Source organism: Sorex fumeus, unplaced genomic scaffold (assembly GCF_029834395.1).
Source record: "Sorex fumeus unplaced genomic scaffold, SorFum_2.1 ptg000054l, whole genome shotgun sequence".
Classification (NCBI taxonomy): Eukaryota; Metazoa; Chordata; class Mammalia; order Eulipotyphla; family Soricidae; genus Sorex; species Sorex fumeus.
Genome location: NW_026606111.1, coordinates 39763330 through 39778321, shown reverse-complemented (window position 1 = coordinate 39778321; position 14992 = coordinate 39763330). Strand labels below are relative to the sequence as shown.

General features: G+C 37.1%; 1 protein-coding gene across 1 annotated transcript in view; it reads left to right on the top strand.

Moving 5' to 3' along the window:
• Window positions 1–14726, top strand: part of TBC1D32 (TBC1 domain family member 32) — a 332745-nt gene extending 318019 nt beyond the window's left edge. The window contains exon 33 of the mRNA XM_056125154.1: window positions 13060–14726. Coding sequence (XP_055981129.1) covers window positions 13060–13179 — 120 coding nt within the window. The 3' untranslated portion in view covers window positions 13180–14726. The remainder of the gene's footprint in view (window positions 1–13059) is intronic.
• The last annotated feature ends 266 nt before the right edge of the window (window positions 14727–14992 follow it).

Sequence of the window (14992 nt, the reverse complement as noted above, 5' to 3'; positions counted from 1 at the left end):
ACACACACACACACACACATTCCGTAACTTATTGTATGGTTCTCAAACTGTGTCAGGAGGATCTTAAAAATTGAAAATCCTCTTGAAGATTCTCTGCATCTTTAATTTAATATTTCAAGACAATCTGTGGTTAATTTCTCATGTCATGTGACCTTTGATACTCTGAACATTAAGAAATATGTGATATATAAATATACTTCTGTGTAAAATTATTGATAGAAGTTCAACTCTATTCTCTTTAAGTTAAATATCTTTTCTTGAATTTAAATTATCTTTCCTTACAACTAACTGCTACTCTTACCATCCTATGACACATATAAATGTGTCATATATGCCAGAGTTAATATTTGTCATTTCTTGGTTTTCTGTTGTTTAACAAATACTTTTTGTATCAATTTAATTTTATATTTTTACTATTGGATTCTTTTCAAAGATTTTTATTTGAAAAGATCACACATCCATCATCACAACCAGACTTCTTTTTAGGTTCTGTGTTATCTAATACTGTTAATAATGGTTTCCCATGCACATAATTCCAACACCACACCTATCACTAGTATACCCGCCTTCCTCCCGCAAGGACTGCAATGCCCCTTTCCTTCAATCATCACAACCAGACTCAGTTGTATTGATCAGTTAGTTCTCCCATCGTGTTGCCTTTGGCTCTTCCTTGCTACCCTGCTTTGTATCTTTAAGTTCTACATAGGAGAGAGATCATTCTGAACCATCCCATTCTTTCTGAAAATTTCATTTACTCAGTAGGAAATCCTCTGGTCCATTCGTGCTGCTTCAAAATGAATGACTTTTTTTTGTGCTGCATAGAATTTTATCATGTATATATACAACTTTTTAGTTTGTTCATCTGTGGTTCAGAATTTAGGTTGTCCCTATATCTTAGCTATTGCACTAAGACCATAGGTATGCATATACCGTTTATAATAAAGATTTTATGCTTTGGAGATAAATAACAAGAAATTGTGTCATTGGGTCTGTGGGAGTGGTCTTCCTATTATTTTGTAGAGATATCCACATTTCTTCCCATAGAGATGAACCAGACAACATTCCCACCAATAGTGGATAAGCATTCCTTTCATATCACAACCCAACCCCCCCCCAAAACTGGCTTTTTTCAGATTTTTTTTAAATTTGGGCCATTATCACAGCATGGGATGATATTCCAGTGTTTTATATGCATTTTCCTAATCATAAGTGATGATGATCACATTTGCATACACCTCTTGGCTGTCCATGTATCTTCTTTGGAAAAGTGTCTGTTCATTCTCTCACCCCGTTTGTACATAGGGTTATTGAATTTTGTTGTTGTTAAGTTTGGGGCATGCTTTATAGATCTTGGATATCAGCCCTTTATCTGATATGCTGCATGCAAATATTTTCTTTTTATTATTATTTTTTTAATTAGAGATACTTCCTATCCTTCGGTAGTATGTCTTTTTATTGTAGTTTGTGTTTCTTTTGCTGCACCAAAGCTTTTTACTATGATGTAGCCCTATTTGTTTATTTTTATTTTTGTTTTTGTGTTCTTTGCCAATGTGGTTACCTATTTGAAGATTCCTCTATTGGTAGAACTTTCCTGGAGAGTTCTACCAATTTTTTCTTCAGTAAAAGAAAAAGCACTTGTATTTTATGGATTATGGTCTACTCTCAAGATCAGTAATCCTCTTGGAGTGTACTTTTGTGAAGATGTGACAAGCTATTTTCCTTAATTTTCTGTAAATATCATGCTCATTTAAGTTGCCAAAATATAAAACTTTTTATTTAAAAATACTGAATTCACTGGCTCTCAAATTTTAAATATATCACTAGAATTATGATATTAAAAACAGTCTTAATGAAAAAGTATACATGACATTGGTTAAACAAATGAAGGAAAACTATAAAAAATAAAATATTGGCAGATCAAAGAACAGATATGGCTAAGCAAATGAAAAGTATGTTCATGACAAAATATGTTTGTTTGTTTTTTTCTGTCAAGTGTCATTTTCATCAAATATGATGATTCACTATAAGAATTTCAAATTTGGAAATTTTCCTGAACGTTAGTAATATTAAGGGAATAAATCAAATATAATTCTTCAATTTCTTGTCCCAATTTAGTTTCCTTTACAGTGTTTATCACTGACTATGTCTGACAATCTTCCATAGTATACTATGTAAGATTCTTGGGATAATTTTGTGTCTGTTGTATTTAATAATGTGTTTTCAATTTCTTGAAATACATGCACATAGTAGATGATTAATATTCGTAGATAGACTAAATAATGCAGATATGAAAAGAATGATAAATGAACTTAGGCTCATTCACATTAAATAACAAACATTACTATAACCTTCAATGGTTATCACTTACCTTCCTACCCACCAAAGATTATTTACTTTTGCTTTAGAGTTTTACTCAGCAGTTTTTCGAGACTACTCCTGGCTCAGTGCTAAGGGCTCATTCCCAGCTATACTTGCAGGACTATGCAGTGCCCAGAGAGCTAACCTGGACCTCCAGCATAAACCTCATGCTTCAGTCCTAGGGGTATTTTATATTTCATCGTGTTTAAATCTGAGTATTAGTGATTACTGCAGTTTTATCTCTTTCTTGGCTACTGCAGAGAAAAATAAATTATAATAGGGTTTGCAAATGGTTACCTCTGTCAGTGTATCCCAAATTCTATTGTGCTCTTGGCATAATGCTGTTACCAATTAAATGTTGTAAAGAATTTTCAGACAGGAGGGAAAAGATTATCTTTACTACATAAGTCCTGTTTAAATTGCTAACATTTAATGAGTTGGTTTAAATCCAAATTAAGTATATGTTGGCAAAGAACTGATTTTAGCACTTGTTCTAGAACTAACCTTCTTGTACTATTCTCATTCATTTGAGGGATTAAGAAAAAAGTCTTTTTAATACTGTCACTTTATTCTATTGGTTTGTTTTAAGTAGATCTCAACTTCAGTGAGTTTTTTGCTTAGTGAGATAAAATCAACTGTGTTTTGTTTAAACATGCATTTACATACCCTTTACCTTCTCCATTAATAATCTTATAAAGTCTATAAGCATGTGTATATAATTTTTTACTTATCTTATGAAGTGATTTTTATTCTTCCTTTCTTCAGAAAATCTGCCACATCAGGAATAGAGCTATGATTTTTAAATTCTACAGGCAGGGACGAGGTATATAATGTACTGTAGAACACATCTTTGCATGTTTCAAGTTATGAACTTAATCTCTGGTACTGCAAAAATAACAAATGATAGTGATTAGTTAAATTCCACAGTTAACTGCAGCTGTAGGTTTAGAGCTTAGAAATTATAGTTTATGTTTTGTGGTCCAAAGTTACATATGTGTACAAAAGATTAAAAAAAGTGGATAATTATCCAAACAACTACATTCCACAGCCACAGTATGTTTTTATAGATCACATGCTATTTCCTTACTCTGTATAGTTAATACTGATCTGAAGTTTGGGCTCGTACTTCTGTTCCAGTAGCACTGTCCTCCCGTTGTTCATAGATTTGCTCGAGTGGGCACCAGTAACATCTCCATTGTGAGACTTGTTTTTACTGTTTTTGGTGTATTGAATATGTCACAGGTAGCTTGCCAGGCTTTGCCGTGTGGGCGGAATACTCTCGGTAGTTTGCCAGGGTTTCCTTGCACGTGGCTGACCCGGGTTCGATTCCTACGCCCCTCTTGGAGAGCCCGGCAAGCTAAAACTACTTATTTGATGGAAAGCACATTGAAGGACCAGGGAGAAAGTTATATGGTAGGGCATCTGTCTAGCAGGGTGTAACTGTTATTTATATATAAAGAAGAGTAGGATATTGAATCCTATTATAAATACGATATTCTGACCCAGTGGAATAGTTTCCAAAATATTTAAAACCTAAAATTATTGTACGTTTTCAATTATTTCCAGTTATCCTGAGAAACTTAAGATAAATGATTTCAGAGTACTGAAAACATGCGTTTTGTTTTTCCTCCCTGGTAAAGCTTGGCAAGCTCCTTGTGATGTATTCAATATGCCAAACACTGTAACAAGTCTCAAGATGGAGACGTAACTGGGCCCGCTCGAGCAAATCAGTGAACAACGGGAGGACAGACAGACAGACAGATATTTCATATATTGACAGGAAATGGCATGATGGACCTATCTTTGGTCTCTAAAGCAGATAGTTAAGCAAAAGTGAGGGCTGGAGAGATAGTACAGTGAGTAGGGTGCTTGCCATGAATGCAGCAGGCTTGCTTTTGATCCCCAGCACCATATATGATCCCCTGAGCACTTCCAGGAGTGATCCCCAAGTTCAGAGAGCCAGGAGTAAGCCCTGAGCACCACTTGTTTGTGCCAAAAACCGAGTGAGACAGAGAGAGAGAGAGAGAGAGAGAGAGAGTAGCAAACCACTTGTCTTCCTTTTAGTTTTGACTAAAGCTAGATTAAATTAGATTAAAATTAAATCATTGAGAATCTAGACTCATTTCTCGGGTTTCTCATACTGAACAATTCACTGAACGTTCTTCATAGACATAGATGAAAATGATAGCTTGGAATTTCTTAGCCTGAAGGTAGCACACACTATAATAGGTGGTCCTACATTGCTAAAAACACATTTAGTAATTTTATTTTTACAGGAAAAGCAAACAGAATGCTTATTTTTCTCCTTAGATTAAGCCACTAAATTATACTAGATGAATGCCAGTGAATATGTGTGTGTGTGTGTATTTATATCTGTAAAATACTGTCTGAGCTTTTAACTATATCCTTGTAGATTTCACAAAAGCTGTAATGGATAATAGAGAGTTAAATGCATCGTTTCCTCACTTTGTGATTAATAGATTAGTTCTGAGCTAGAAGGCAATTTCTGAAATCATGCTGAAGAGTATAGTCCTTGGACCTGGGGTCCTGAATATTTTTATCTGTGATAAATAATGGTATGATAGATGGTGGTAGAGAACATCGGTATTCATCCAACTACCCAGAGAGAAAAAGCATTATCCAACAATATAAATATTCTCAGATATTTCAATGTGCTTGAAAACCTAAAGTGTTTGCTTCGTTAGTTCTGAGTGAAATCATCTCTCTCTCTCTCTTCGCTCTCGCTGTCTAACACACACACACATACACACACACACACACACACACACACACACCACAATGACTGTTATATTGTTCTTCAGAAGACTCACTGTTGAAGCAACTTGGCGATACTGCATTCCTCTCTAGCATGCTAATAGATTGGCAGTGATCTTATTTTCAAGTTTGTGATTTCAACCTGGGAACAAATTTCATTGAAATACCAGGCAAAGGAAAATTGTCTTCCAGTAAAATTGGAAGATTCTGAAAGCACAAAGTACTTAATTTAAATGTTTCCAACTGAATCCTACATATTATGGCAAAATCAATTCATAATTATGAAAAATAAGATTAATTTCAACCCAATCAGAAGATTGTCAAGAGAAATTTTGTCGTTGTTATTGCAGCTGTTTTTATCAGAGCATGTTGACAAAGTAGGAAATGAAGATTAGACTGAATAAAATGGATTGAATACTAAGCTTTTAGGAGACAAAGGGACTGGGGAGAGGGGGAGGGCGAAGAAAGAGAAAGAGAGAGAGACAGAAAGAGAAAGAGACAGAGAGAAAGAAAGAGAGACAGAAAGAGAAAGAAACAGAGAAAGAGAGAGAGACAGAGAGCATTCAATAGGCTTAATGTATGTGTTGCATGTATGAGACCCAGGTTTGATCCCTGGTGCAGCATGGTGCCCCAGTACTGCTTGGATCAGTATTCTCTACCCCACCACTCTCTACAGAGCTGCTGGTAACCCCAGAGCACTGCCAGATATATCCTCAAAACAAAAATGGTAAAAAATTTCCTAATAAAATTAATTCACCATCAAAGGCAACAGATAAAACATCCATTTACCAACAGTTGTGCAGATGTTTTCTGCCTTGCTTTCTATCATTTGAGTCTTATTGAATTCAAATCCCAATGCTGTCACTCTCATGGTATAAGTGTGGTTACTGTCCTCAACCTCCCTCTGTATCCATCAGTTTCCTGCTCTTTTCAATTGTGAGTGAAATACCTATCACGTAGAGTTGTTGAAGAATGAAATGATAATATAAGAATACTTTTAAAATATTTGGGACCCAGAAATAGTGCAGAGAGTAAGGCAGATGCCTTGCATGCAGCTGACCTGCATTCAAATGCTGGCATCCCATATGATCCCTTGAGCTCCTTTAGGGGAGATCCCTGAGCACAGAGCCAGGATGGACCGCTGAACATCAGTGGGTGCTGCCCAAAAACAAACAAACAAAGATTATTTGTGTTGTATAGAACCAGGTGAATGAGTGAGGCTATGGGACTAGAACCTTATAGTACATAATAAGATGTTCAAACAGCACAGCCTTGTATCCTTATTGTCCACAAGTGTCACACAAGAAATTGAGCCATAGAGTGAGGACACTCTCCCAGATTTGTAAACCTAGTGAAACACAGGGAATTTGAATAACCCCTCCCTTTCCCTATTTTTGTTGTTGTTGTTATTGTTGTTCAAATCCAAACCCTACGCTCTCACTAGTATATCAGATTGTCTTTTATTGACTAATTTGGATACCTTTGGGCCTGGCACGATAGCTCAGGTATAGAACATCTTCTTTGCAGGTATGAGGCCACCAGTTTAGTTCTCAGCATCACGGCCACACATGCTGATTGCAATTCCAGCAATACTGCTCTGGGGTTCTGCCCACCACACCAACACATGCAATCTCCATTGCATCTCAACTAAGTGTGTGAGTTTGTGAACCTCGGTGAGCACCACCATTGAGTGTGTGAACCATAGCTAAATGAGTATCAACCACAGTCCTCTTAGGAACAAAAGCAACACAATAGCAAAGGTCTCAGGGATGCAGGTGTTGCAAATTCACTAGGCCTTCTCATTAAATGTTCTCAGTAGTCAAAGAAAATCAATATGTGCATATTTAAAACTGAATCTTTATACAAAGGAAAGAGGAGTGCTTTATGTAAAGAAAGGGAGGGGCCTATATTATCTGTTATATGGTATAATATTAAATATACAAGTGAAATTGTTTCATATTTCTGTAGTGTTTTCTGATGATTCAATTTTCATTTTATTTGGGGGAATTGGAGAAACAGCTCTCAAGAGGCATAGGGACCCCTTCCAGCAATTCTGAGCCAACCCGGTTGATGTCATGCAAGAGCCAGGTGTATTGCTGTATTGCTCAGACCCTCATGACTTTTGAGGGCTGTCCCTGATAATGCTTAGGGGACCATGTGGTGCCAGAAAAATCCACTGAGGTTCGCCATGTGCATGGCATGTGTTTAACCCTGTACTATTTCTTTTATCTCATTCAATATTTAAAACCCAGAATTAATGGAGATAACAAGTCACTGAAGGTTGAAAGCCACTAGATACTTTTAAAAATGCAGTATGATCGACTTTTAAGAAAAGCCGTTTGGGTAGTTACCTATTTGTAAAACAAAATCTTTTCATGATCATACCACGTTTATGTAAAATGAGATCATTTTGTCTTATATAATTGCATAGGTCTGTGTATTTAAAAAATAAGTTCATATTATACAGAATCCAGTAGATCTATCGGAATGATAAGTCAGTATTCAGAGGTTTATTGTAATTTGAATGACAAGCTATCTGTCTGACAGAAAGAAAAGTTATGTTCACTTAAAGGGCCATTAGAGAACATTCAGGTTGAATTTTAAAATATTCAACTTTGTAGACAAAGTGGAACTCAGATTCTGAAATTTTATTCACAGCTAAAATTACTTGCAAAGTTTAGATAATGAATCACATCATCTAAAACACTTTAAAATAAATATTTGTATTTTCTCTTATGAAATCTTAGTCATATTTATGTATAGTTATTAAGATATTTTCTCTTTATTTTTAAATTGATGTTTAAAGTAGAACTAATACTTTCAAACTTTTTTTCTTCAGGAAACTATCCTTAACTTAAGCAATGACTATTGTCCTCCATTTAATAAACATTTAAAAAAAATTTAAAGTAGAATGATCACTTAATCACTTAATCACTTAACTTCCCGTTAGTCGTCGATTTGCTCGAGCGGGCACCAGTAATGTCTCCATTTGTCCCTGTCGCGTGCTAGTGTAGCCCAATGGCATCTGTTCGCTCCGGGAACATGAAGGGCCTCAAACCGATCATTCATGATCTTGACGAAGAAGTCTGACCATCTGGTAGGTGGGCGGCCACGCGGTCTTTTGACATCCCGTGGAATCCAGTCAGTAACAGCTCTAGTCCAGCGGTCGTCTTTAAATCTCATTACGTGACCAGCCCATCTGATTTTCGACACCTTGGCAAATGAGACAGCGTCCCTGATCCTTGATCGTCGACAGATGTCAGAACTCCGGATTCTTTCTCTCATTTGAGTGAAACGTGATATTCCAAGCATAGCTCTTTCTATTCTTCTTTGGGAGACCTGAATAGCATTCTCATCTTGTTTGTGTAGGGCCCAGGTCTCTGAGGCATATGTTAATGCAGGAAGAACAGTGGAATCAAAGAGATGTGCCCAGAGCCAGAGGTTCTTCGTCCTCTTAGCTATTTCTTCGACGTTCTTGAAGGCGTTCCAAGCCGCTCTCTTCCTCCTGCGCAGCTCGGGTGCCAGGTCATTTGTCATGTTGACCTCTCAACCTAGGTACACATAGCTGTTGCATTCGGAGATGGTCGTTCCATTGAGAGCAAATGGGGCATCAGGAACGAGGCTGTTTCTCATAAACATTGTCTTCGTAAGATTCAGCTGTAGTCCTACCTTTCCACACTCACGGTCAAAGTCGGCCAGCATTTGTGCCACTTGGCTGATGTTTGGTGTTATTAAAACAATGTCATCAGCAAAGCGGAGGTGGTTTAGTTGCCGACCATCTATCTTCACTCCCATTCCTTCCCATTCCAGTCGTGGCATGATGTTCTCGAGGGTGGCACTGAAGAGTTTCGGTGAAATGGTATCACCCTGCCGCACCCCTCTTTTGACATCAACGATCACTTCTTTGTAGAATGGTGAGATCCTGGTAGTGAATCTGCAATACAGCTCACGGAGGATCCTGATGTATTGGGCTTGAATGCCCTGATTGGCTAGGGCTTCAATGACCGCTTCCGTCTCAACAGAATCAAAGGCCTTCTTTAAATCAATGAACGTTAAACAGAGCGGCATCTTGAACTCCCGAGAAACCTCAATGAGTTTGGTTATTGTGTGGATATGGTCGATGGTGCTGAATCCTTTGTGGAACCCTGCTTGCTCGCATGGTTGTCCTTCATCTAGTGTTCTGCCAATCCTATTTAGGATGACTCGAGTGAACAATTTGTAGATGACAGACAATAGGCAGATCCGGCGATAGTTGCCAATGTCATGGATGTCTCCCTTCTTGAACAGTAGTACGGTCCTGCTGGTTTTCCATTGGGACGGAACCTTGCATTCAGATAGGTAGCGAGTGAAGAGCCGAGCCAGTGTATTGATGAGTACTGACGGCAGGTTCTTCAGGTGTTCAGGTCTGACCTTGTCTGGGCCGGGTGCTGTTTGTTTCTTTACCGACAAAATGGTGTGTCGGATTTTGTAAGGGAGAACATTGGGAACGACATATCCATCCTGTGGAATTTGGTATGTCGGCAAGTGGACATGGCTATCGAAGAGATTTGAGTAGAAGTCATGGATAATCTTCTCCATTGCAGTTCTGGAGGATGTGATGGATCCATCAGGACATCGGAGGGCAGTCATCTTGGTCTTATAGTTGGTGAAGGACAGGCGGGCGTAACGAATACTTTTCCCAGCTTCTGCCGCATCTACCAGTAATTCTGCTCTTCTCTCTTTGAGGTCTTCCTTGATCGAATCTCTGCAGTGCTTTGCGAGCTCGGACGTTAGCTTGCGGTTGCCTGAGGCATGCGCCAAACCACGCTGGTGAATTAGCTCAAGAGTTTTTCGAAGATAGACGATTTTTGTGGCTATCTCTCTCTTGGCGTTCCTCGCACATTCATGGAGGTGCTGAACCAGTCGATCGTATTCCTCGTCAATGTTGTCAACAATGGCATCTTCCCATGTTGCCGCAATAGTACCAAAGAGTTCCCAGTTGGTGGTCATTCTGGGAGTTCTCTTTTTGAACTTTGCAGACCTTTCTCCCTGCTCTGTGAAGTAGAATTTTGCACGAAGGAGATGGTGGTCCGATCCCGTTCAAAATTTTGGGACAACAGCGACATCGGTCAGGCAAAACCGTCGATTGAATATGATGTGTTCTATTTCGTTGTGGAATCGTCCACCAGGAGACAGTAGAATGATAAAATATATTAAAATAGATTTTGCTTATTTTTTTAGAATAGAACTGTTAGAGCTATTGTTCAAGTGTTATCAACACCTATTATAAGTCACATTTAATAAAAATTAAACGTGTGCCATGTTTATATTCTAACCAGATAATCAAAAACTATTTCAGCATTGTTTTTGATTTTCTGGTTAGAATAACATATTACTAAAACTCCTCTCCAATTTGGGTATAGTGTTATGGCAAATCATACATGGTTTGAAGATAATTTGAAAGATTCATAATGACTTCATATACAGTACATGTATATGAAATTATTGTGTATAATAATAATTATTATGTATACATAAATAACAGTAAGGTGAATTACTTGATACTAATATTGGTGATTGATTTTTTTTTTCATCTTCAAAGAACAAAAACAAATTTATCAGGGAGAAATTTACAAAAGTCTAATTCTATTGTTATTCATTTGACAAACATCTTTCCTATAATTCATTGTATACAGCTAATGATGGCACTATATATGTGTGTGTGTGTATATATATATATGTATATATGTACATGTATATGTGCCTCAGCAGGTAATTTTTTTTAAAATAATTTATTTATTTATTGAATCACTGTGGGAAAAGTTACAAAGCTTTCAGGTTTAGGTCTCAGTCATGCAAGTATCAAACACCTTTCCCTTTACCAATACTTATTTTTTACCACCAAGAACCCCAATAAACCCCCTCCTCCCCCCCTCCCGATGCCTGCGAGGCAGATGAATTCTAGTTAACACTCTATCTGCTTTGATTAGATTAATTGTTTCAATAAAAGATGCACCACTATTATTTAGAGTTTACCCCCCCCCCCATCAGACATGCTAAAAAGCATTGTGAAATGATTTGCTTTCCACAGCTGGGTTCAAGAATTAAATGTTGGTTTTAGATTTCCGCTATTTTACTTAATAACCCTGGATGTATTTCTACTGAAAGTCAGATAATTAAGAGATTGGTTTCTGTGCTCTGGAGTCATGGCCGTAACGGAGAGGCGCTTGTGGGGGGCAACTGGTGACCTCTGTAGGGCGTGAAGGATGGACCGGAAAGCCCCCCTTCCCATGAGGTTTTAGTCGCCCCCACACCCCCGGCTCATACCTGCTCTCCACAAGGCTCCCATGCGGCTGCCATCCTTCTTTCCAGAGAAGAGAGGGCGAATGGAGCAACACCCTTTCCCCTCCGGCAGACTTGATGGCCTGGATTAACACATAGTCTGTTCACTTTTCTGCTCCAAACTGTTGGGTTCTGCATTAAGTCCTTGTGCTTCTGGGGCCGTGGCCGTGCTGGAGAGCCGCTCGTGGGGGGCAACTGATGACCTTGGTAGGGCGTGAAGGATGGACCGGAACGTCCCCCTTCCCATGAGGTTTTAGTCGACCCCACACCCCCGGCTCATACCTGCTCTCCACAAGGCTCCCATGCGGCCGCCATCTTTCCTTCCAGAGGGGGGAGGGCGGAAGGGAGCAATACCCTTTCCCCTCCGGGCAGACATGATGGCCTGGATTAACGCATAGTCCGTTCACTTTTCTGCTCCAAGCTGCTGGGTTCTGCATTAAGTCCTTGTGCTTCTGGGGCCGTGACCGTGCTAGAGAGCCGCTCGTGGGGGGCAACTGGTGACCTTGGTAGGGCGTGAAGGATGGACCGGAACGACCCCCTTCCCATGAGGTTTTAGTCGCCCCCACACCCCTGGCTCATAAGCAGGTAACTTTTAAGACTGCCGTATTTCTCATTTATCTTTTTGTCTTTAGTATATAACCAGGAACATTATATAAAATAAGCTGATAAATGGGTTCAGGAACTTTATATAAAATAAGCTGATAAATGGGTTAATAAATGAAGGAATGAAAAGTTGGATAACATATCACAATTATGTTATAGAGTCCAGATTTTTATTTCATAAATTATTATCTCTAGTCTAAATGATATATTACATATAGCAATATCATTTAGTTTCTTTAGCTGGATATTCAAGGGTTTGTTAATTATCAGTGATAATTTAAAGAACTAATCCAATATTCCCAGGAATCACCCCTATTTTAAGTAATGTATGACAAATTAAGTGCATTCTTATTCCAATGTATATGGAACTTGTGAACTATACTGTATAATTGACCAGTGGCATATGAGATCTTTAAAATGCCCACTCTTTGACCTGTAGTAAGTGTATGGTCACAAGTGCAAATCTCTCTTGTCCCTCATGCTTTGAGCCTATCTCAAGTAAAAGCCTTACCGCTCTGCTGTCTGTCAGCCAGCACCATGAGAGATTTCCAGCTCCATCATACCCAGGTACGTTTGAGCACAACAAAAAGGTATAGACATCAGCAAGCACCAGAACTGAAAAAAATATACAAGCGCCAACAAACTGGTGTTCAATCCGGGCTAAGGACTACAGCTTTAAAAAATGTGCTAGCAACATGGTTAAGCATGGTCACTGGTCATTGTGACAACATAAGCCATGGCAAAAAAGGGTGTGGGGAAGGAAATACTTTTACCCATGAAATAGCTTTGTTTTTGGGTCAGTCACACTTGTTTCACAGAACATGATTTCTTTCTCTCAGTTTTACCTTTTCTAACAATATAGAATCCCTCTCTATAGCTGACAAAAGAAAACTCAGCACCAACTATGTAAAATTAATGCAGTGAGACTCATGTGTCTTTATTCAAACTCCCCTTTATGCATGTACACACACACACACACATATAATTTTCTTTTTCTTCCAGGAAGAAGCACTGAATGGGTTTCGAGTGAGTGATTACTTTGAATTCATGGAAAATTTGGAGCAAAACTACCGACCTGTACTACTGAAAGACATGAGGAACATTAGAGTGCAAAGTGTATAGATCGTAAAATGCACAACTTAATTTTGTTTTATTTATTTATAAGAGAAACAAAGGAACTCGATTGTCTATAAGGAACTTGTGTACATGAGTTGTGAATATTCATATAGTAAACCAATGCTGAGGTTTTGGATATATTCAAGTAATTACTACTCAATTTGTAACTTAAAGTAAATTCACTTTTATAATCTCTTGTAAAATTATTTTATGTCTTGTTTCTGTTTCCTTATTGCTACTTATATTTAAATGTTTAAGAGATAATTCCAAACCACTCTCCTTTTCACAAGATGATGAAATATTGTTTTTGTAGTAAGTCTGGAAAGAAGCAACACTATTGTAAATAATTATTTGACAAGCCAGAAAATCAATAGATGTGAATTAAAGACAATTGAGCTTTTTAAAAATATTTTAAATGCCTGAACATATAAATTAAAATAGAAAAAAATCACAAACTTAACATATGTGGGAACAAATGATATTTATCATGGAAACTGGTAAGAAAACTTACCAGTCTTCAAGCACAATTGTTTTTCTAGAAACTTCTTTTGATACTTCATCAATTTGTAATTTTTCATATGAAATGTACTCTCTACCATACATGGTTCATTTAAAAGATAGATTGTTTTTTTAAAGATAAATTGGCTATTTCTTACTGATAAACATTTAACTCATTTATTTTACGTTCTCTTATGATAATTTGATTTGAACTGATTTTGAAACCATCGAAAAAATAGAGCTCTAAATTATTAAATGACAGTCTGTTTTTAAGTTGAAGTATGCTCTGAAGACAATATAATCTATGAGAATCTATTTTACTATAACGTAATGGGCTCATTTAATATGAGTTATATAAGATAAATAATGTTTATAGTTACTGATTTTTGCTCACCAATTTTACCAATTTTCAGAAATTATAAATTGGGGTCATTTTTTAGAAATTAAATCTAAACATGAAATAACCATTAATGCCATTCACAAGCTTTTTTCCCTTTTTTTCATAAATGGCTTAATTTTAAACTCATTTTCCTTTTAATTTTCCTTTTGACAATCAAACACTATGATACAGTTTTCAATTTAGTGACATTTTGACTATTAAAATATCATATTTTCAAAATTGGGTTTTGTGCTGTAAATGCCTTTAATAACTTCTCAGTAAGTGTGTTCCTCATAGGCATTGAAAAGTTGAGAAAAGCAAACAAAGCAAATTAATTTGACATATTGCTCACTTTAGGCTAATATGCATTAAGTGAAAGAGTCCTGAGGCAACCCAAAGCACCAAAGCTTTGTCAATATTCAAATTTAATATTGAAGAGATTTTCCCCAGAACCTCTAATGCTTTGCTTATGGTTTTACTATTTCTATTATTCTGAGTTATTGTTTTGGTCCAAAAACATGTAGCTTTCTTTTTTAAAAGCTCTTGTACTATAACTGTACATGAAAACAGAAGGAACTGTAACTTAATTTTGTGTATTTATTGCTGATTTCTATTGGATACTATAGATCTGGAAAAGAATATTTGAAAACTTGACTTTCGCAGATGTGAAAGAAGACCTGAGGTCACATTTGAAAAATAAAAATATCTTTTGAGCAATGTCCTAGAATTTTTTATTTTTTTGTAACAAGCGAAATAGAGTTAGTTTTCCATCTATTATAAGTGATAGAAAATTATTGGTTTTCAGGGACTGAAGAACGATGGAGAGAAATTAGGAAATTGATTAGATAGAGGCAGAGAGAATGACCATCTCGTACTTGTAGTAACAGCTCTGATATTTTTTAAAGTAGTTTGAAATGTATGCTTAAATCTATTGTGTGTAAA